Genomic DNA, 20873 nt, shown 5'->3' with positions numbered 1-20873 from the left:
TTTCTACTGTTTGAAAAAAAAAAAGAAAAAAATATTCCAAATGAATTTAGATTTTGATAGAATTGCTTCCTTATTTTTGAATTTTGATGGACGTGAAATCTTGAAGAAAATATTTGGAGAAAATGTAGAGCATCTGAACACAATTTTTCGGAAATTTTTTTTGCAAAAATTTTCATAGTCAAGGCGGAATTCAATTTTTTTTAATTTTGGAAACTTTTGAAAATTTTAATCAGATTAGTAAACAATGTTATAGAATTTGATTCAAATGTGCATCGATTTTCGTTTGATTCCGCTGACCAGCTTATAAAAGGAAAATAAATCAATCGAGTTCAAAAGAATAATTTCAGAGAACATCTCAAAAAAAAAAAAATCAAAAAAGATCGAAACCAAAAATTTTGAAAAATGAAAATTGCTCCGAAGATAGTTTTTAGATGCTGATGAAGAAGAAAAGACGAGCCAAAGCCAAAGTGTTGCCTTATTCTCATCATTCTATTCTACACTTTTTAAAATTTTTCTCCCGCTAAAAAAAATACTAGGCCAAAAAACTTCACGCAATATTTAATTTACTTATTAAGCATTAATCATTCAAAATAGGTCCAACACTTTTCTAAATACATCTCTGAAATAAAACAAAATTAATTTTACGTCCAATCGTCCAATTACAACAGAAAGTGTTTAGCTATAACAACACATTTATTCTGTGCAACACTTGTTGAATAATTCCCCACTGATAAAAATTGATAAAAATTTTCTGACTGGACATAACTTGTCAAATGTATCGTTAGTTTTTCAGTTACCTTCAGTATATTCTATAAGAACACATCACAAAGTGCAATATATTACGTTCAAAAATGACGTATAAGTCGATCGAAACATCACTCGAAGATGGAATACTGACCATCACGATGAACCGGCCAAAATGTAAAAATGCAATGAATCAAGAAGTAAGTCACCTCGTACCTAATTAAAAATCGTATTACTTTTTTCGTTCGAAGTATCGCAATTTAAAATATTTTTTAATCCTATAGATGTGGTTAGAGCTTACGCAAGTCATGGAGGAAGCTGCCATCAATGACGATGTTGTCTTCGTAGTGCTCACAGGAGCTGGAACATTCTACTCCAGTGGTTTCGATATAAAAGACCCAGCCCCAGAAAGTATGAATATGGAAGAATTTATGGAATACAGAATAAAAATTGGGAGGTTAGTTTGCCCCGAGTAACAATTTTCATATAGTTGAAGTAGATTTTTCAAAACGATACCAGATAACTAATTATGATATTTCCTACGTAGGAAGTATATCGATGTGTTGATTGATTTCCCTAAATTACTCATCGCCATCGTCAATGGACCAGCTATTGGTATAGCGACAACTACGTTAGCTCTGTTTGATTTTGTATTCTGTACAACTTCTGCTTCTTTTTACACTCCCTTCTCTGTTCTGGGACTAAGTGTTGAAGGGTGTTCATCTTATTTATTCCCAAGAATTATGGGTAACGCTACGGTAACTATCAAGTTTTTATTTAAATCAGGCTTGTTAACCGGTTTTTAACCATTTAACCGGAACCACAAATTACTTAACCAAAAAAAAAAAAAATCATCTCAAACCTTGACCAAAAATTTTTTTTGGAAATATCACTAGCTGTAACCGTAACTGTAAATTTTTTAGAAAAAAACTGGTTAGAAATCAAAAAATTAACCTTAACCGTTAACCGAAAAAAATGATCACCAATAAACTTAACCGTACAACCTTTAACCAAAATTTTGAATTTCTTGTTAAATTTTTAACCGCACCTTCAACTGGAAATTTTTTTTCGGTTAAAAAGCCTGATTTATTTATTCGTTCATTCGTCTACTATTCATTTTTCATCTTCATAATAATTTATATTTTTAGGCCAATAACGTGCTACAATTTGGTCAAAAATTGGACTCCGATCAAGCTAAAAATTGCAACCTAGTTGTCGATGTTTTCGAACCCGAGCAAATACAATCAGTTCTGTGGCCAAAATTGAAATCCATGAAGGAGACCTTATCAAAAGGAGTACGTATTAGCGATATTATTATCACCGAAGAACATATTTAGTGAAGTGCTGGTATTACAAAACTTGTATATTTTTCAGTCGATACTGGCAAATAAAAAATTAATCCGCGGTTGGGACAGAGAAATTTTACACAAAGTCAACGAAGCCGAATGGGATGAATTACGAAATCGTTTCGCATCTGAAGATTTTATGACATCGGTGCTGAAATTCATGAATAGGAGTAAGAGTGCAAATAAGTTGTAATTTTTTTCCATCAGCTTGAATGGCTACAATTCGTTATAATCCGAAATAACTACCCAAGTTATTTTATGTGTTCATGTTCGTGTTGTTTGTTATCTTCGAGATAAGGCTACTTTCAATTTTCATACTTCGATAAATACATTTATTGTGCTTTTTGTTTTCAAATACGTCCTAGCTCTATAGTTTGCTCGTACGTTTGTCAAAAAACTAAACGAATACGTACGTTGAACTGATTTTGGATCTAATTTACATTTTTTAATTTGCATTTCTGCCTGTCACTGATTACCAGGAAGACATTTTAGGAATTATGTAAATAATAATAAGTACATCACTGAAATACATCTGTAAAATTAAAGTTACCTTTTATATTGTAAGTAAACGAATTTTTTAAATAATACAATTATACCCATCAATATCACAATTATTCATAAAATGAAAAAAAGAATGTGAAAAACGCCTATACAAAATATATTAGGTAGGTATTTTTCCTTCTGTGATTATTTATTATTTGTTCATATGTTATAGGGCTATTGTATTTTGTATTTTTTTATATTATTAATTTTCAAGTGTTTAGAAGTATTCTATTTTTTTTTAAATATGGGATGGTATTGGAAATAAAATATTGAAAATTGAATATCTTATCTCTCATTTATTCATTATTTAAAAAAATATTAATTTATGTATGATATGATCTGCGATAGTTTAAACTACCTATGTACTTCTCATAATGAACGTGGCTTGTAGAGAAACTTATTTGACGTGTTTTATCTACCAAACGTCTTGTTTATGTTATTCATTTTCTGTCACGTTAGTCACATTTCAGTTGATGTATTTCACGTTCATGGTCACTCGGAATAGATTTGTTTAATTTTCAGAAGCTAATGCTAATTAAAATGAACTAAGTATACGTGACAGACCCATTATTTTTAATAAACACAAAAAAAAATCTTGATCAGTATTCGTTGAATAAAAAGTAGACAGTATTGGCTGATTTTTTTAAACATTTAGATCTTCTTGCGAATGTTCTCAAAATTGAACTCAATTAAGGTAAAACATGGAAAGCTGAAGGTGGAAATTCATTAAAATTTTATCCATACTTTTTTTGCTGTTTTTTTACTAGATTTCCCCAACATTTTAAACCATGACTCCTCCTCCCTCACCTAAGATTTTTCCAACTAATTGGCCAGAGGTGGTTCGAATCGCACTGATTGGATTATGTTTTTGGAATTTCTCGAGATGATTTTTCCATTCTAGGAAATTATTGAAAATTTGTGAAGTACCTAATTATACTTAATTCAAATCTGCCCAAGTGAAGCGATGAGGGCAAAAGATTGATAATTCGGAACGTAAAACAACATCATTTTTTTAGGCAAAAAATTGATCTATGTACATTGTACATTATTGCTTCGAAATTTTTGAATTTTGAAAGTTTTCAAAAAATAACATACCTATTCGTGTAATTATGTAGGTATCTATTATGTATAAAAATAGGACTAAAAACCCGCGTGAAACGAGGACAAAAGCTTTCGAAAATTCACAATTCTTCAGAAGTAAAACAACATTATTTTTGATGGGAGAAGTCAATTTTTCTACCCTCTTAATTTAGCCAGAAGAAAGGAAATTCATCAAGTCCAAATGAAGCAATGGCGAAAGATTTTGAAAAAAACTCATGTAAAAACAATTTTTTTTGTCGAAAAAAAATCATCTCTAAAAAAATTAATATGCACAAAATCAGATGTAAAAAAAATATGAATATCATAATTTTTTTATTTTTTTAAATTAAAATTTTATTTAATTCAAAATAGGGTTAAATTATTTTATTAAATTTAAAAACAACTTTAAAAAAAATTAGAAATATAAGTAAATATTCAAAGGAGTAAAAATCAATGGTTTTTGGTAATTTTTTGATCAACTTCTTCCCAACTTCTTGTGAATTTCTCAACTCACCCAATTTTTCTAATAATTTCAAACTTTTTTTCTATCCGGGAACGACTATTTGATCTGGGGCAAAAGAAATTTTGGCCAAGGCATGGAAATACATCGCTTTGAGTGAGACACTGCCCAGAAAATTTCAAGCTACTTTACCAGACAAGAGACTAAGCCAGGAATTCCCAAAGTTGAGTCATTTTTCACAATGACGTGATCAACATTTTTCTAGGTCGATTTATCTGGTCAACATAAAAATTTCTATAATTGAATCGGTGGGTGCAGAAAGGGAGCAAGTCACATTTTTGGAAATTTTTTTTTTCACCGATATAGGGGTTTCTAAGTACGGCGGATCGACTGGTGATGTCAGATTTCCACAAAACTGCCGGGAAAGTGGTATTTGGGCGCAGAAAAAGGGCGGATCCGCATTTATGACTTTTTTGTAAAATTTTTTAAATTCCTTGAAAAATAACCAACATTTTTGAGAAGACCATTTTTTGAAATTTAAGTTAATCTCTGAACTGAAAAATGATGAAAAAATTAACAACTTCGGCAAGAAGTCTTAGAACTAAAGGGGTTTTCGGTCAATTTAAACGAAATAGCAGTCTAAATGATGTACTTAGATGTAGAATCAAGCCCCATTCGTGCCCGAGCAATTTCAAAAGAAATTTTGTCGATTGGGTGCAGAAAGGGTCTAAGTCCCATTTGTTTAGGCAGCAACAGCGCCGGCGCACGTGAATATTTTTTTTTCTAAACAGTGCTAAAAATTGTGTCTTGGGGTCCTCTTTCAATGACCTTAAACATGTTTACCAAAAATTTTTGATTTTCAAATAAATCAGTTTTTTGTTATTCCTGAAAAATGCGAAAATGTGACTTAGCCCCTTTCCGTACCCACCGATTCAATTATTAAACCAAAAAAAAAAAAAAAAATTCTCTCCACTATAAATTGCTCAAGTACATGAGCTGATTTTTGGATAGTTCAGAACACCATTTGATTGCCAATATAGACTGATTCTTAGATTTGACTTTTTTGAACTTTTTCATCCCTTTCAACTTTTTCTAAATATTTAGACATTCGCGAATTTTGTATCAAGGTCATCTCCACTCAAACCCTTTCAATCCAACGCCAAACCACCTTCAAATATCAAATTTGAACTAATTTCGTTGAAATCCTTTCAGCTGAGATCACCTTTATAATACTGCATTCGATGAAAAAATAAATAAATAAAAATAAAATAAAAAATAACCTCAGACATGCATAAAATCGATGAAAATGGACCTCTTGAACCCTTCTTTTTCAGAGATACGCTTTCATTTTTTCAGCAAATTTTTTCATTTTATTTTTCTTCAGTTTTCGTATCAATTTTTGGAGATTTTTGGATTTTCTTTAGAGATTGCTGTGTTTCAAAGAGAATCAGGCTAAAAGTTACAAAAAAAAAAAAATTTAAAAAAAATCGAGACTTGAATTTTAAACTTATCATTTCAATCGTTTATTTTCAGAACTGGAAAACCAAAAAAAAAAAAAATTCCTCTGGAAGCTCTAGAACAACCCATGCCATCGATTGATTCGGGTTTTTAAAAATTCAGTGTAAGCCAAATGTCTTTATTCTGCCTCAATTTGATTAAATTTAGAGTTTTTCATGGACAATAAACCAAATCGTGTTTGAAAAAATTCAAGAAAAATCGAAAAACACAATTCAATAGTCAAAATTTGGCCTGAAGGTAAATTTTGGGATGCTTTTTTATTTTTTTTCTGTCTGGAGCATAAATTTCCTGGCGAGTGGGATTACATTTCCAATTTTTCAGTTTCTTTGAGCATAAATTTTAAAATGCCCAATTCAAACACTTGCCAGGTATTTTACTCAATACATTTTTTATGGCGATGATTTCTTGGATAAAAAATAGAACATTTTCCAAGATAAATAGGTACTGTATTTCGTTTCTTTTTTTTTTGAAAATATTTTTTCATAATTTTTAAGCCTTTTTCTTCCAACATAATTTCATTAATTTGTAGAAGGTTCTTCAAATTTTTCAGTTTTCAATAAAATGTTATTTTTGGCTCCAAAGCGATGTTTAAAATTTTTGATTTTTCAAAAAATACCGCATCAAAATATGATTTTATTGATATTGTGTGAAATGTTCTTTCATTTTTGAATAGCTAACTACAGTATTTGGAAAAAAATCACGATTTCGTCACAAAGAACCTTTCTCTCGATATTTTGTGTTTTCAAAAATAATTATTAATTACCCTAAAAAATATTTTCAATTTTTTTGAGTTCCTTTGAAGATGGGAAAAGACAAAAGACGTGTCCTGATTTCCCGCAAGACCAGAAATAATGAAATACCAATCGTGGATAAAGATGTTTAATATTCAATAAAAACGCCAGTTTTTGAATGAATTTCATTTTAAAAGAATCACCGAGTACCTAACTCGAAAGAATTCTATTTTAAGCATACATATACGAATAGATGGAAGTATAATCAATGATGACATATAATCGACAAAATGAAAAAAATTCGCGACAAGAGATAAAGAGATTAAGTAAAAGAAAATGCGTTGAAAATGACATTAGATAACGAGAATTCCCCTTTTTCTAAATTCGAAAACAAAATCTGTCGCGTTAACTGCATCTGCAGATGCTGGAACCAAGGTACGAATATTTTCAAAAAATAATTGCTTGAAGCAGCTATCTGCTCGGTCTGAACATTGAAATCGACTACCTAAGTCGAGTTTTCAGCAGCAATATCACGATCAATGATTACGAAGGAACGTAGTTTTCACAACGTAGCCAAAATACGAGTGAATCCGACAGCTGCAGAAAGTAGCGTTTGTCCAGTTCCCCAAAACATGGCGTACAGAGGTGCCATTGGAATCATCGAAGCTCTGTATACAAAGGCGATAATAGCACTACTCACGATACCAGATGTCAGCGGTGTAAGAACTCCCATGCATAATATGAATATCGGACAAAATCTGCGGAAAACGCAATCATTAGATACGAGTGTTGAGTTTTAGAAACGTATGTACAACCAGGGTACGTACTTGCCAAAGTTGTGTTTCCTCAAAGTTCCGAATGAAATGATAACCGCTATGACGTGTACGATCAGAGAAGAAAACAATGCCCATAGAAATATTTGATACCACATTTCTAAACATAGAATACAAATTTATACGTTCATTTGTAGGCAAGGAACAATAATATGAACATAGGTACATAAATGGTAATGTGTCCAAATGTGGCCACCTTAAGGTTTTTTAAACGAATACAACCTAAAATTGTTGCTAAATCTGAGCCACCAAAACCATTTATTTAATGTACTTTAGGATAGGTGGCCACTGTTGGCACTTTTCGTTGAGCTATACTCGTTAATAAAGAATGAATCGAGTCTAATGTACGTAAAACAACACTTATGATGAGCTTACCAATAAAGTTGGTCAAAGGATCTCTAGATGTGAGGCCAAGCACATCGAAAACCGAATCTAGCTGAGAGTTTTTTGCGGAATTTGAATTCATTTCAATCGCTTTATCAATACAGCAGCGGTAGCACCATCAAAGAAGGAAATACTGACGTTATCAGTAACGTTATTTTTTTATTACGATGACCAACCGACCAAGTTGATCCAACTATTAAGCAACTGAGTGTCGGGCTCTGAAATTCACAAACATAACGAATATCGAGTGTCGACAACTATTAGGTATATAAAAGCACAACTGAAAACTTGACAGAATCGCAGGCTCGCTTTAATTCCGAGTCTTGAGTCAAAACTTGAAAACGTAGGTAGGTATTTGAAAAGTAATACTAACTTGATGGTAACAAATGCAGCGTGAACCGCAAAATACTGTATGAATAAAATAACATCACTTATGTGTCGAGCACCATAATTTTTAATTTTACTTTTATCATCATTTCATGCAATTCGTATTCGACGAGTTTCCAGTTGCTGATAATACGAAATAAACAAACAAGTACAAACGAGGTCAAGAGGTCCCCCCCTGGATTCCCCAGTTCCCCACAACCCACTCACAGAACTGTCATTCAGTGTTGTACAGTAGGAAAATAAAAATAGCCGCTGACGTCGTAGGAACTTGACAGAGGTGCGCCGCGCTAGTGTCGCCTTGTTTATGATTGGCTGATGAAAGGTCCCAGTATAAACATTGGAATGTAATGTTGTGAAAATTGAAGGAAAATTGTTGAAAATTGCTGATAACAACGGGACCTTTCGTTAGTTCCGGTGTTTTTGACTACCATTTCCTAGAGCGCGACAGTTGTCTTGTCAAATCCCTATGGCTAGCTAATCGCTAGCTAGCGCATAGCTAATTTCCATGGCGACTCGAGAGTCGAGAGTTCGATACTAGGGATGAGGCCCAGCACCAGGACCGGGGACCCAAAACTCGAAAAAGCCCCGATCATTTCCTTGAAGCCCAAATAGTAACCTACAAACTTACAAAAGCCCTGGCCCAAAACCCGAAACTTTTTTCTCTGAAAACCAAGCCCTAAGAGTGAAACCCGGATCGTGAGCTTTTCGGGGCTTTCGCTTTTCAGAGCTTGTATACGCAAAAAAATTATTTAAAAAGTTTCTACTTCCACACCTGACAGTTGACACTTCAAGTAATTTACCTACTTATTCAATTAAAAAAAAAACTCGGTGGAAAAAGTCAGTAGGAAGCACATCATTTCATTTATGTAAGGGCAGATTTCCAATAAACTTTTGCCTGCCACCCTAAATGCCTGTCACTTACTCGTACATTGTGCTAATTCGGATTTTTTTTCTTAATTTTTGACCCAAAAGTTTGATTTTCAAAAATTCATTAAAAATCAAAATCGTTGTGAACTCAAAAATTTGATCAACTGTTTCCAAATTTGTATTCGAAAAATCAGATTACCTCAATTCAAACGTGAAGGGCAATTATTTCAGCTGATTTTCAAATTCTGTGATTTAAATTTTTTTTGGATTTGCCATTGAAAATAAAAGTCCACAGGTGTAGAAGTGACTTACGTAAATTTTCTCCAAGGAATATAAAATTATAGGTACATACTTATTCTCATACGCGAATTCATATTCTATAATTTTCGGAAGGAAAATTTGTACTCACCTGAAACAAAGAAAAATTAAAGTGGATTAGTTAGTTATAAAATTTTAATTTATTGATTAATCAACAGGTAAGTACCTATATAAAATAATAATGGTCCAAGGCCAAAGTAAAAATTCTGACGATCTGTCAGATATGAATATTCACATAAATAAAGTATCATGAAAATTGAAAAATTGATTGTGAAAATCACTCAAAAATATCAACAAAACAAAATAATGATGGACCATCAATCAGAAAACGACCAAAATTTGGGTTAAATTTTGCACTGACTGCTTAGATTGATTATTGAAAATACAAGTATCAAGAATTAATCGGAAATTCCCAAAATTGAATGATGATTTGGTAAAACTGTTGAAAGTGTCATATTTGTGAAAGTGACTCGACCCCCCCCCCCCCCGTAATTGAAAACGACCTGAATTTGATCATGTTATTTATCGGAATTTTTTTTGTTTAAAAAAATCACTCCTTTTTTCAACCAAATTTTCAGAAATATTTCCACTTAACCCCTTAACCCCCCACTCCTTCCCAAAAAAATTGACGAAAAATTTTCAAAAAAATTGAAATTGGTTAATTGGAAGAAAACTTGTACATTTTCATAAAGTATTTTTCAATTTCAATCAAAATTATATATTAAAAAAATTCAACATTACCATTATTGATTTTTTTTTTTTGATTTTTTCACTACTTTTCGGCTTTTTGACTTAATTCACTACTTTTTCACTACTTTCACAGTTTCACTAACTCCCTGTGACTATATTGTTGTGCAAACTATCTCAAACAACTAGTATATAGCATTTCAAATTTCAGTCAATTGAAGAGTGATATTCCAAAACTCGCTTTGTCCATTTTTGTCAAAGTTGGGTTTTCAGTGGTACCTGGTAGATGAAGTATTAACTCACATTCCTACATCATCTACCTACCAAAATGAGGTGTTAAACTCACCTAAATAGCCAATTCACTAAAAATTAAAAAAAAATAATGTTCCAAAACGAGCTTTGTCTATTTTTATTGAAATTTTTTTCAGCAGAATTTAGTGAATGAAATGTATACCTACACTCCTACATCATAAATCCACCCAAATAAAGTGCTAATCTCGCCTAAAAAGCCAATTTACCCGTTTAAAGGGAAACGGTTTTTCCTCTCTCCTGAAAAGTTGTGAAAATGGACAAAGCGAGTTTTGGAATATCACTCTTCAATTGCAGTCAGTAGATTCTGAGAACTACTGAACTTAGAGTAGAGGATCAACTATTAAGCAAATCAATAACAAAAATCCCCATTCAAATTCTCTACCAGTCTGACTGAAAATTTGGCAAAAAAAAAAAGTAGGTAGATACTGGTATTCAGAAATTCGGAATCTGCCCTTGAAATGTTTTTTTCCCGACATAAGATCAAAATATCAAAAATAAATTATTGATAAATGATAAGTTTTTACTTTATCCTTCATCAAAAACCAAAATTGCAATTTGCAAGCCCTGGAAAGTCCTGGAAAGCCCTGACTGAACATTCATTGAAAGTTTGAAACACAACCCCAAAATTTTTCTGGGCCCCAATCTAAGCCCAAGACCCAATAAATTTTTGATTGAAAGCCCAAGCCCTGAAACCCGGAGGCCGGAACCCGAAAAAGAATAGTTTGGTTTGGGTCCACATCCATCATCCATGGTACCATGTTTTTTTTTTTTACTTTCCAAAAAAAGAAATTTTGGGAGCTTTTGCCCTCACTTTGTTCGGGTCTTCTAGCTCATCTTTTTATTCTTTTTCAAAACTGGATTAATTTCTAAAAAAAAATCGCTCAAAAATTCAAAATGTTCATTTCATTTAAGCCAAGCCAACCCCAAAAAATCAATCCCCTCCCCTCTCATATAAAAAAGCATTGTTCATGTTCTTTCAGAGACTCAGAGTTCAGACTTTCATTTATCAAAATAGGAAGTTTCAAAACAAAAGCTTTAGGGTTGACAACACTATTTTTTTATTACATTTTCGGATTTTCCACGAATAAAAAATTGCGAATTTGGATGAGAGAAAACTGAAAACGAAAAGTGAAAACTGAAAAGTGAAAACTGAAAAGTGAAAAGAAAAGAAAGGTTCAGACTGTAGCGTTCCTAATGGATTCAAACAGAATCAAGATTTTATGCGATGTTTGCACTTGCAGACTGGGTTGCCGGTAACATTGGTGGTGGTTTAACCTACAGCTGATGACATTTTGTCCTTGCATTGCACAAATTTTCACTTTTTTTTTCAGTTATCAAGATACTTTCGAAGAAAGAAGTGGTCGATATCACGTCGTGGTTAATTAATTTCTCTGTCAAGTTCTTCTAACAAGTAAGTACCCACATACCTACAATTTTCAATTCAATATTCTATTCGTTTCAACTTTCTAAAAATAATTCAAATTTTCAAGTTGTATCATTATCTATATTTTGTGTGTTCCTAAATCCGAACTCCTATCTTTCGAAATTGTGAAATTTTTCAGTGCATTGAATAAGCATGCTTTTGCTTTACGAGCTCCACTTATAAGTACATTGTGCTCTATATTTGTCTCGTCTTGACGCACCCATTTTCACTCGTCGAACAGGTGCATATGGCATTAAATTGATCACTTTCGAAATCTATTTTATCATCGACATTCAAATCCAAATTCACGCACCTTGATCTTGGCAACCTTGAGCTTTCCTTTAAAGTTATTTCTATAATTAAATTAGAATCTCGGCCAAGATTTTATTTACACTGGCTCTACAATTGTATCGTTCAACTTTAAACGAGTTAGTAATTCAGAACATATCGCTTATCAATCTGTTCTAGACACTGATTAAAAATGGCAACGGGTCCTGCAAATATTGGAATCAATGGTTTCGGCCGTATTGGACGTTTGGTATTGAGAGCAGTTATCGAAAAAGGAGGCCGAGTAAGTACCAAGTACGTGGTTGAACGAACTCTGTTAATTATCTGTTTCGATTTTGATACTATAATCCTTGGTTCTTGGCACAGGTATGCGCCATTAATGATCCATTCCTCAATGTCGAATACATGGTTTACTTATTCAAACACGATTCTACACACGGTAACTTCAAAGGAGAAGTTAAAGCCGAAGGTGGATCTTTAGTCATCAACGGTGAGTATTTCTTAATTACGAGTTACCGGTTCGGTTTCAAATTCTGTATCGTTATACGAATCGTTTTTATAGGTTGTAAAATCACCGTTTTCACCGAAAGGGACCCTAAAGCTATCCCATGGGGTAGTGTAGGTGCTTCTTACGTTGTTGAATCGACCGGTGTGTTCACCACCATCGAGAAAGCCTCTGTGAGTATTCGTATCACTGTCTAGTATCGTTGAACGCTCTACGTTGACTCTTTTATTTCTAATTCTAACTCCAATAATCTTTGTTTTTACTCAGGCTCATTTAGAAGGTGGAGCTAAGAAAGTCATCATCTCAGCACCCAGTGCTGATGCTCCGATGTACGTCTGCGGTGTCAACTTGGACGCTTACGATCCATCTGCCAAAGTCGTCTCGAACGCCTCCTGTACCACCAACTGTCTAGCTCCTTTGGCTAAAGTCATCAACGATAAATTCGGTATCGTTGAAGGTTTAATGACCACCGTACACGCCACCACAGCTACCCAAAAAACCGTCGACGGACCGTCCGGAAAAGTGAGCTTATTTAGACGACTATTTTTCACAGATAAGATAACGTAGAATTGCAATTTTTAATTAAAATTCCATCCATTACTCGTAGTTATGGCGTGACGGACGTGGTGCCGCTCAAAACATCATCCCTGCTTCGACTGGCGCAGCCAAAGCTGTCGGTAAAGTAATTCCAGCTTTAAATGGTAAATTAACCGGTATGGCATTCCGTGTACCTGTACCCGATGTTTCCGTTGTTGATTTAACATGCAGGTGAGAGCTTACACATTGTACTCGACGTATCTCTCGAGTAGCCCATCGGCTTATATAGATATTTACTTTAAACTTTCCTTCGCGTTATTATAACCTTTTTGAATGTCATACGACTTTAATGCATGATGAGTGATGCGTTATCATCGTTATATAAATTGTACAGAGTACAGTTTATCAGTGTTGAAAAAAATATGCTCCGAAATTAACTCGATCGTACATAAGTACGATTACGAGAACGTTATCGACAACTGAACCAATATTTATCGGTCATTGAGGTAACCGAGCTTTCGATATAACGGAATATTCTACTAGATCGTTCGATAAATTACACTCGAATTAAAATTAAAAACCTGAAGTGTTCAATTTAAACTTCATTATTAATAAACCGGTCGAGCGAGCCGATTTTGTCTCGACATTGTAACCAAAAAAATTCACCACCACGTGGTTAAGTCTACGTAGGTACATATTTTAATACTTCTCTGCGTTGAAAAAATTGAATATTTGTTCAACGTTGACCTTGACCATCATTTACAGTGGCGGGTTGGTCTAAAATGTTGACTGGTGATCGCCAAGGGCCCCATCTTAAAACCAAAAATATAAGTACTAATTTTCACTCTCTCTGAACTTAAAATTTTCGAAAACTTTTGCCCTTATTTCGCTCAAGTCTGTTTGCGTTTCTTTCATTGCATAATTGAAATTTTTAACTACCCTATATTCAAATTTTAAAATTATGGAGTCAAAAAATAGGTTTGACTCATCATGAATAAACATTATTTTTCATCTATGAAAATACGAAAATTTGAAAGCTTTTGCCCTTGATCAGTTTAGGCTCCTGGTTTTTTTCCAAATTCATTTTAAAAATATATAAATATTTATCATTCAAATTTTTTAAGAATTAATTGTTAAATAAGCCAAAAAACGCACTTTACTCCAAAAAAATTTTACTATGCTAATAATATGAGTCTCTAAGTGAATAATTTGCGAAAGTATCGACCTACGTTTTTCAACTGGCTACAATGCAAAATAGTCAATGTCTACCTTTCTGCCAAAAATAGCTAAAAATCTCACCGATCGTTTCTTGTCAAAAATTGTCACTTTTTAGCCAAAGAATTCAAAAAGTATCCATTCTCCTTCCTAAAAATCCAGTTTTTTTGCCTAAAAAAATGTCAATGACCAAAAATGTCTCCCATTTTTAACGAAGATTGCGAAAAAGTATCTTTTTTTTGACTAATACTCAATTGTCAAAAATTCGTACGTTTCCCCAAAAATATCCAGTCTTGCTTTTTGCTTAAAATTGTCAAAATTGTCGGTTTTTAGCAAAAAAATTCTAAAAAAATTTCATGTTTTTTCAAAAAATTGTCACTTGAAGATCTTTGAAACAAATTCAGTCACTCATGTGGATTTTTCTATATTTCTGGAGGAAGTTTTTGAAAGTCACTCAAAAAAAGTTGTCAGCTTCGGAGGTTCCCCTGGAATGGAGGCGTGGGTTTTCAGAGAGGGGGCATTTCTTCCAAAACAGTTTGGGTAGAAGGTAGAACAAAGAACTCTGAGAGTCCACAACTCTCCTCTTGGAGCACCTCCTATTACATCAAATATAATGTCACCTTACTTTTTTTTTTTTTTTTTTTTTGAACCTCAGTAAGTAACCAACATTTTAAGTGCTTGAGTTCATTTTTTAAATTTTGGAAAATTGTTGAAAAATTTTAAAAATCTAAAAAAATTTTTTTCAAGTACGATTTTAAAACTTAAAAGAAAAATTAAAATATACCTAATTTGTTCTAGGCAAAGGGAATTCCTTGTCTACTACTCTTGGGAAAATTTTGGAAAAGTCTTCAGCGTTTTGTTAATTTTAACCAGAAATTTTCAAATCGCTGTGGAAGGGCATTAAAAATGAACTTTGAAACTTACAATCTGGATAGTTGAAAAGTCTCGATATTTTACGATAAGTTGCCATAAATCGCAGAGTGAAAAATCACACTTTTCGAAAAAAAAAAATTGTGAAAAAGTTGGCAAATGACACGTGAAATACAGTGAGTGTGTTGAAAATGTAAAAAAATAAAAAAATGAAAAAAATATTGCCCATTTTTGCATTTACCCCAACACGGGGTAAATGCAAAAGTCGATTTTCAAATTTTAAAATTGCAATTTTCTCCACGATTTGTGGACCAAACTGTACCAAAATTTTACCATTGATAGAGAACTTCCTGAAGTATAAGTGGTACAAATTTCAGCTTCATCCATGCAATAGTCTTCTCACAGCGCCCTCTCAAAGTGTCACTAATCAAAAAGTGCTTTGCAATTACCCCACTCTACTTTACTCTTGATTTTCTGTGTTCAATTTTTGATTTAAAATATTTTACTTGAAAATTATTCAAAAGCCCCGCTTAGGTATTTGCCAAAAATTGCCAAAGTAAGTATCTCTTTTTGCCAAAAATTTTCACAAAATTTTTCAATTTTGCTAGAGTTATCAAAATTTTGCTGTTTGCCAAAAACTGTAAAAAAACCCTCGATTTTCAACCAAATTTTTAAGAATAGTCGTTTTTTCAAAAAATTTTGAAGTTTTACTTTTTCAAAAAAAAAATGTTCAAATGTCTCGCTTTTTTGCCAGAAACTATCAGAAAACCATTCCTTTTGTTGAAATTGTCAGTCTCGTTTTATTTTTGCAAGAATTACCTTTTTCGTCAAAAATTTCCAAAATTCTTACTTCACTGCCAAAAAATTTTCAAAAAGTCGATTTTTCATCAAAAATTTTCGAAATAGGTATGTCTATGTAGTCCAACATTTCAAAATTAAATATATTTTAATTCGGAAGTATTTATTCTGTTTTTTTTTTTGGTGATTTCTTTTCTGTATTAAAATTTTGTGCTCGGATTTTGTCACTTTTTTGGCTACTTTTCAATTACTTTTTGGAGACTTTTTTCGAGCTTTTTCAGTTACAAAATTACTTTTTTGAGGAAAAATTGAATACGAGCCCTGCCCTCGCTTCACTTAGGTCTGTTCACTTCTTATTTTCAAAATTATAATTTTTAAAAACTCATCGTTCAAATTCTAAAATTTTGGATCAAAAGAAATAACAAAATTTTTTCAAACATTGTTTTTACCTCTCGAAACCCGAATTTTCGAAATCTTTTGCCCTTGCATCGCTGGGGTCAATTCTTATCTCTAAACTAAAAAAAAACAGTTTGAAACTTTCATAAATTTAAGAATGAAAATAACGATTTTTTTGACGAACTAAATTTAATGTGAGTTTTACATCAATTTGGCAGAATTGTCGTTTCATCTTGAAAACTTATCATTTTATCTGGCAAAATTTATATTTTGGTTTCTCATATCGGTCAGAAATTCTCAGTCAAGCCCCATCCCCCCAAAAATAATCCAGTTTTTTTCTTGTCTGGTCAACCTGCAAATTTTTGCAAAAGTGAATAAAAATTTAAAAAAAACGAAACTTACATTTTAGTACCTTTCTGAACCTGAGAAAGATGGGGGGGGGGGAGGAGAATTGTAGGGATTTCATTCGGTGCATTCGCCAGGGCCCTCGAACCGACCAAGTCCACGCCTGCCACCATAATACGCTTAATTAGTTCAAATACACATATTGAAATATTCGTTTAAAACTGGTGGATTATTCATTGGTACACGAAAGTCAATAATAATTATTCTCATTTTACAGACTGGAAAAAGATGCCAGCTACGATGAAATTAAGAAAGCCGTCAAAGAAGCAGCCGAAGGCCCGTTAAAAGGTATCTTGGGATACACCGAAGAACAAGTCGTATCGTCTGATTTCATCGGAAGCAATTTATCGTCGGTGTTCGACGCCGAAGCCGGTATCTCTTTGAATTCGAAATTCGTGAAATTGATTTCATGGTGAGTGCACCTTTCCGCATGTAATCGAGTGTTACTATTTGATTAATAGAGATTAATTTAACCTTGGGATATTTTTTGTCACAGGTACGATAACGAATATGGATACTCCAACCGTGTCGTAGACCTCATTGCGTACATGCAATCCAAAGATCAATAATAATTGCAAAGAGCACTTTGAAACGAATATACACTCTGCTTACCTATGTTTTACCGCTTGCGCTTCTAGTGATTATTTACTACCTGTTTATTTTTTGTCGTTCTCGTAATGAATTTTTTACATCATTATTTAATACTTCAGCAAAGATTATTAAATTCGAAGTTCCATTATGTAAATTAATTTTAAAAAAAAAATCATCCGTTAATCGTGCTGATTCGTGTATTATTTGCTTCGTGAGATAAAAAATATAAGCGATAATTCCTATAGCTGTGTTGTTATTCTGATTTTTGAGGTCAAGGTTGTTGTTTGACGACTGACGTGTAGAAACTTTTGTTTGTTAGTGATACGATTACGATAGAAATCTAAAGATTTTGGAATTTGGATGGACGTTGTTCAAAAAGTTGCCTAAACAGATAATATAAGAGGTGAAAAATTAAATACTTATTGATGATGAAAGCTCTGTACTTATTCTGTATTTGAAAATTAATTTTTTTAAGATTTAAAATTTAGAAGGAAAATGATGGGATGATCATTTTTCAAAATTGAACCGTTGTTATTGAAAAATTTTGAATTTGAACCCAGGATTGCGTTCATTTTTCCTGAGAATAATTCAAAATTTAGGTAAACAAATAGTAATTTAAAAAAATAAAATGAAAAATTATTCTCAAAACTTGGTGTAAAAAATTTAAATAAAAACATGAAATGTACAGTAAAATTGAAAGATGAATATCTCATTGAGTATTAAAGCTAAAAATTTTGTTGATACATCATTGGAAGAAAAAGCATGAAATTTTCTTTTAAAAACAATAATAAAAAATTAATGCTGTCGATCTACACACTGAGTAAATTTAATTTAAAGTTTACCTGCTGAAAGTGTTGAAAAAACAGTAAAAATACACCAACGTTTGGAGATTTTGAGGGAGAATCTTATTCCATTGCATCTGCTTATAAAATGTACATATATGAGACTTGAAAAGTGCGACAGTCACCTTGTAGGAGCAGGTTATACGTACACTGAGAAGGAAATTTTTGTCAGGTTATCCATAAAAATTTTCTCAACTCTATGGCACGGGACACCGAAATCGGAAAAATACGTACACGTAGGTAAACAATTTTTCGCGCGTTATTTCATACTTCACATTCGACATTATAGTATATGTACTTACCTTGAGGTTTTTCGATGCGCAATAATATTTTTCTTAAAATGAAAGAATTCTGTTACAAGTTTCTATTTCTAATTCGGTAGTTCAAAGCGAACTAAATCTGAGCGATTATTACTTCATTATTCTTGTTCAAAGGTAAGTAGGCATAATATATATCATTTATAAAATGTAGGTACCTTATTTGAATGCTATCCCGTCTCAAGATCTCATTGATGTGATAGACTTCTAAAATGAATCCCAAATTTAATAGATATAGAATATAGGTAGGCTAGTTACAATTACAACTATAATGATCCATTTTGGTAGGTAATCGTTAGAAATCAGTCGATTAGTCTATGTATACTAATTTACGTTTTTTGCGGTTCTGTTTTTAGCTCAAAAATTTGATTTTAACATGTCGAACAGAAATTCATCTACCGGATCACAACTCACAAGTGCTATTGGTATATCAAATCGTAACATAAATAGATCTTCTAAACTCGAGAACCGTCGCAACAGGAATCGTAGTATGAAAACTTGCAATTTATCGTGGAATATTGATAGTTTAACGGCATCGAGATTTACTCGTACTTCATCTCCTGTATTTTCATCTGTAGATGACGATTTAAAGTGGCATTTAGAATTTTTAGACTGTTTGGGTTCGTCTCAGTCCATTTCGATTATTTTGATTTTTAATCACGAAAAAGGATTTTTCAAAAAGTATAACTCTATATCAGGGGACGCGGAATTGTCTTTTATGAGGTCTGATGGTTCTGGTAACGTTCAGAAGAAGAAAAAAAATTTTGAAATCCACAATACCGGTGACGATACACAGGTATTGCCCTCTATACGTTTTTCGGGTTTTGTTGATACCAATACTCGGGTACGTCAAGGTAACCAGCTGAAAATTGTTTGCAAGGTCACCTATACAACGACTGAAAAAAAAATACGTAAAAATCCTTTTCACGGGCTCTCTGACGACTTGGAATATTTACTTTTTAATAAACAATTCAGCGACGCAATCGTAAAGGTCAAAGGTAAAGAATACCCTGTTTTTAAAGGTATTTTAGCTGCTCGTAGTCCCGTTTTTGAAAGGATGTTTCGAGAAGATAATGGCATGCTATTAGAGAACACAACAAATATTGTCGAGATTTCGGACTTTAGTCCAGAAGTTATTGAAGAGATGTTACGTTTTATTTACACCGGAAAGGTTGAAAAATTGGAAAAATTGGTTAACCAATTGCTACACGCAACAGATAAGTATCAATTGGAAGGTTTGATGGAAATTTGCGAAGATATGTTATCTAAGCAGTTGTCGAAGGATAATGTGATCAATACTTTGATACTGGCTTATAATCATAATGCGGATTGGCTCAAAATGGAAGCCCTTCAATTTATAAAATTAAATTTGCATCCCGCAGATCTCAATAGGGACTCTGAAATTTGGGAAGTTTTAACTTCAAATCGTGATTTGATGAAGGATTTGATTGATGTTCTTCTAACAAATAAAGATTTAAAGCAACGCAATATATTTTCCGATTTGTTTTTGTAGCACTCCGATTATAAATGTAGGTACCTTGGCAAAATCATTTTACGTTTCAGAAAATTTCCTTTTAAATAAGCACAAAATATTATTTTTGTATTCTGCCTTAAAATTCATATTTTCAGTTTTCACACATGCATTTTGATTATTATTGCATTTTGAGAATCGCAACACAATGTTGCAGATGAAAACATTGTCTGTTTTTTTGACGATGATGATATCGATGATGGATGGAATGATGATGAAGATTGAATTAAAGATTAAACCTCGATTTTGTTTCTTTTTTCGACGATTAAAATAGAATTTTAATTCAAAAAATTTGTTCCGTTCTGCGAATAGTGTGTGTAATTTTAGGAAACAAAACCCAACGATATATATACCTAGCCATTTTTGTAATGTGCTTGTCAAGACCAGTGATACGATACCCATTTTGAATTCGAATATTTTCGAATATTTTTAGGTTGTTTAAATATTTTGAAAACATTTCACTCCAAAAAATCGAATAATATAATATTCAATATTTTACCTCGAGTGAGAGTATAAGTATTTGGGTCGTCCTAAGTTATAATAAATGTATTACCGTAGTGCTTTAATATTACTTTCTCAAATATTGATATCGTTGAAAATTTTTTAAAACACACATTGTTTGTCTTTTATAGTTACCTAGTAATTTCATTTGTAAATTTAATTTATAAGTACCTACGAGCTTGAATCAGCGTTTTTTTATTTTAATATTTCTCTAATGTAAGTGGGTATTATTTAGAATTAAAAGTGATTGATGTTGGCTGCTTTTTGTTTATTTTTTATCTACCTATTTAATTTCTGAATTTAATTGAAATTTTTTGTTTCAAATGAAAAAATTGGCTGTCAGGTTTCCTCTCTAAAGAAAGTTTTAAATCATGGATAGGTAGGTTTTTTTTTTCTCGAATTAGGTAACTCAATGTTTGAAATTTCAAATTTTAAAAAAAGTCT

General features: G+C 32.4%; 4 protein-coding genes across 5 annotated transcripts; 3 read left to right on the top strand and 1 right to left on the bottom strand.

Moving 5' to 3' along the window:
• The first annotated feature begins 735 nt into the window (after nucleotides 1-735).
• Dci (Dodecenoyl-CoA delta-isomerase) lies at nucleotides 736-2667 on the top strand. Its single transcript, XM_065370663.1, has 5 exons — nucleotides 736-944; nucleotides 1029-1201; nucleotides 1292-1502; nucleotides 1893-2039; nucleotides 2119-2667. Exons 1-5 carry the CDS (start codon nucleotides 852-854, stop codon nucleotides 2281-2283), a joined length of 789 nt encoding a protein of 262 aa, XP_065226735.1. The 5' UTR covers nucleotides 736-851; the 3' UTR covers nucleotides 2284-2667.
• Nucleotides 2668-6554: 3887 nt separating this feature from the next.
• Nucleotides 6555-8175, bottom strand: LOC135849986 (transmembrane protein 170A). The gene is made up of 4 exons (XM_065370664.1): nucleotides 8013-8175; nucleotides 7631-7857; nucleotides 7250-7355; nucleotides 6555-7180 (listed from the first exon to the last, which is right to left on the bottom strand). Exons 2-4 carry the CDS (start codon nucleotides 7719-7721, stop codon nucleotides 6985-6987), a joined length of 393 nt encoding a protein of 130 aa, XP_065226736.1. The 5' UTR covers nucleotides 7722-7857; nucleotides 8013-8175; the 3' UTR covers nucleotides 6555-6984.
• A 3287-nt stretch (nucleotides 8176-11462) lies between these two features.
• On the top strand, nucleotides 11463-17482 carry LOC135849984 (glyceraldehyde-3-phosphate dehydrogenase 2-like). 2 transcript variants are annotated; one of them, XM_065370661.1, is made up of 8 exons: nucleotides 11463-11621; nucleotides 12102-12204; nucleotides 12288-12411; nucleotides 12484-12599; nucleotides 12694-12948; nucleotides 13034-13194; nucleotides 16865-17059; nucleotides 17144-17482. In XM_065370661.1, exons 2-8 carry the CDS (start codon nucleotides 12115-12117, stop codon nucleotides 17214-17216), a joined length of 1014 nt encoding a protein of 337 aa, XP_065226733.1. In that variant the 5' UTR covers nucleotides 11463-11621; nucleotides 12102-12114; the 3' UTR covers nucleotides 17217-17482. The 2 variants fall into 2 exon arrangements, with proteins under 2 accessions (XP_065226733.1, XP_065226734.1); XM_065370662.1 differs by lacking the exon at nucleotides 11463-11621 and having other exon boundaries at nucleotides 12102-12215.
• Nucleotides 17483-17615: 133 nt separating this feature from the next.
• On the top strand, nucleotides 17616-20670 carry LOC135849983 (speckle-type POZ protein-like). Its single transcript, XM_065370660.1, has 2 exons — nucleotides 17616-18514; nucleotides 18754-20670. The coding sequence occupies exon 2, from the start codon at nucleotides 18774-18776 to the stop codon at nucleotides 19908-19910; it is 1137 nt and encodes a 378-aa protein (XP_065226732.1). The 5' UTR covers nucleotides 17616-18514; nucleotides 18754-18773; the 3' UTR covers nucleotides 19911-20670.
• The last annotated feature ends 203 nt before the right edge of the window (nucleotides 20671-20873 follow it).

The sequence above is a fragment of the Planococcus citri genome, chromosome 1 (genome assembly GCF_950023065.1).
Source record: "Planococcus citri chromosome 1, ihPlaCitr1.1, whole genome shotgun sequence".
NCBI classification, from domain to species: domain Eukaryota; kingdom Metazoa; phylum Arthropoda; class Insecta; order Hemiptera; family Pseudococcidae; genus Planococcus; species Planococcus citri.
Note: the sequence above shows the minus strand (reverse complement) of the source record. Positions and strands in the feature narration are given on the sequence as shown.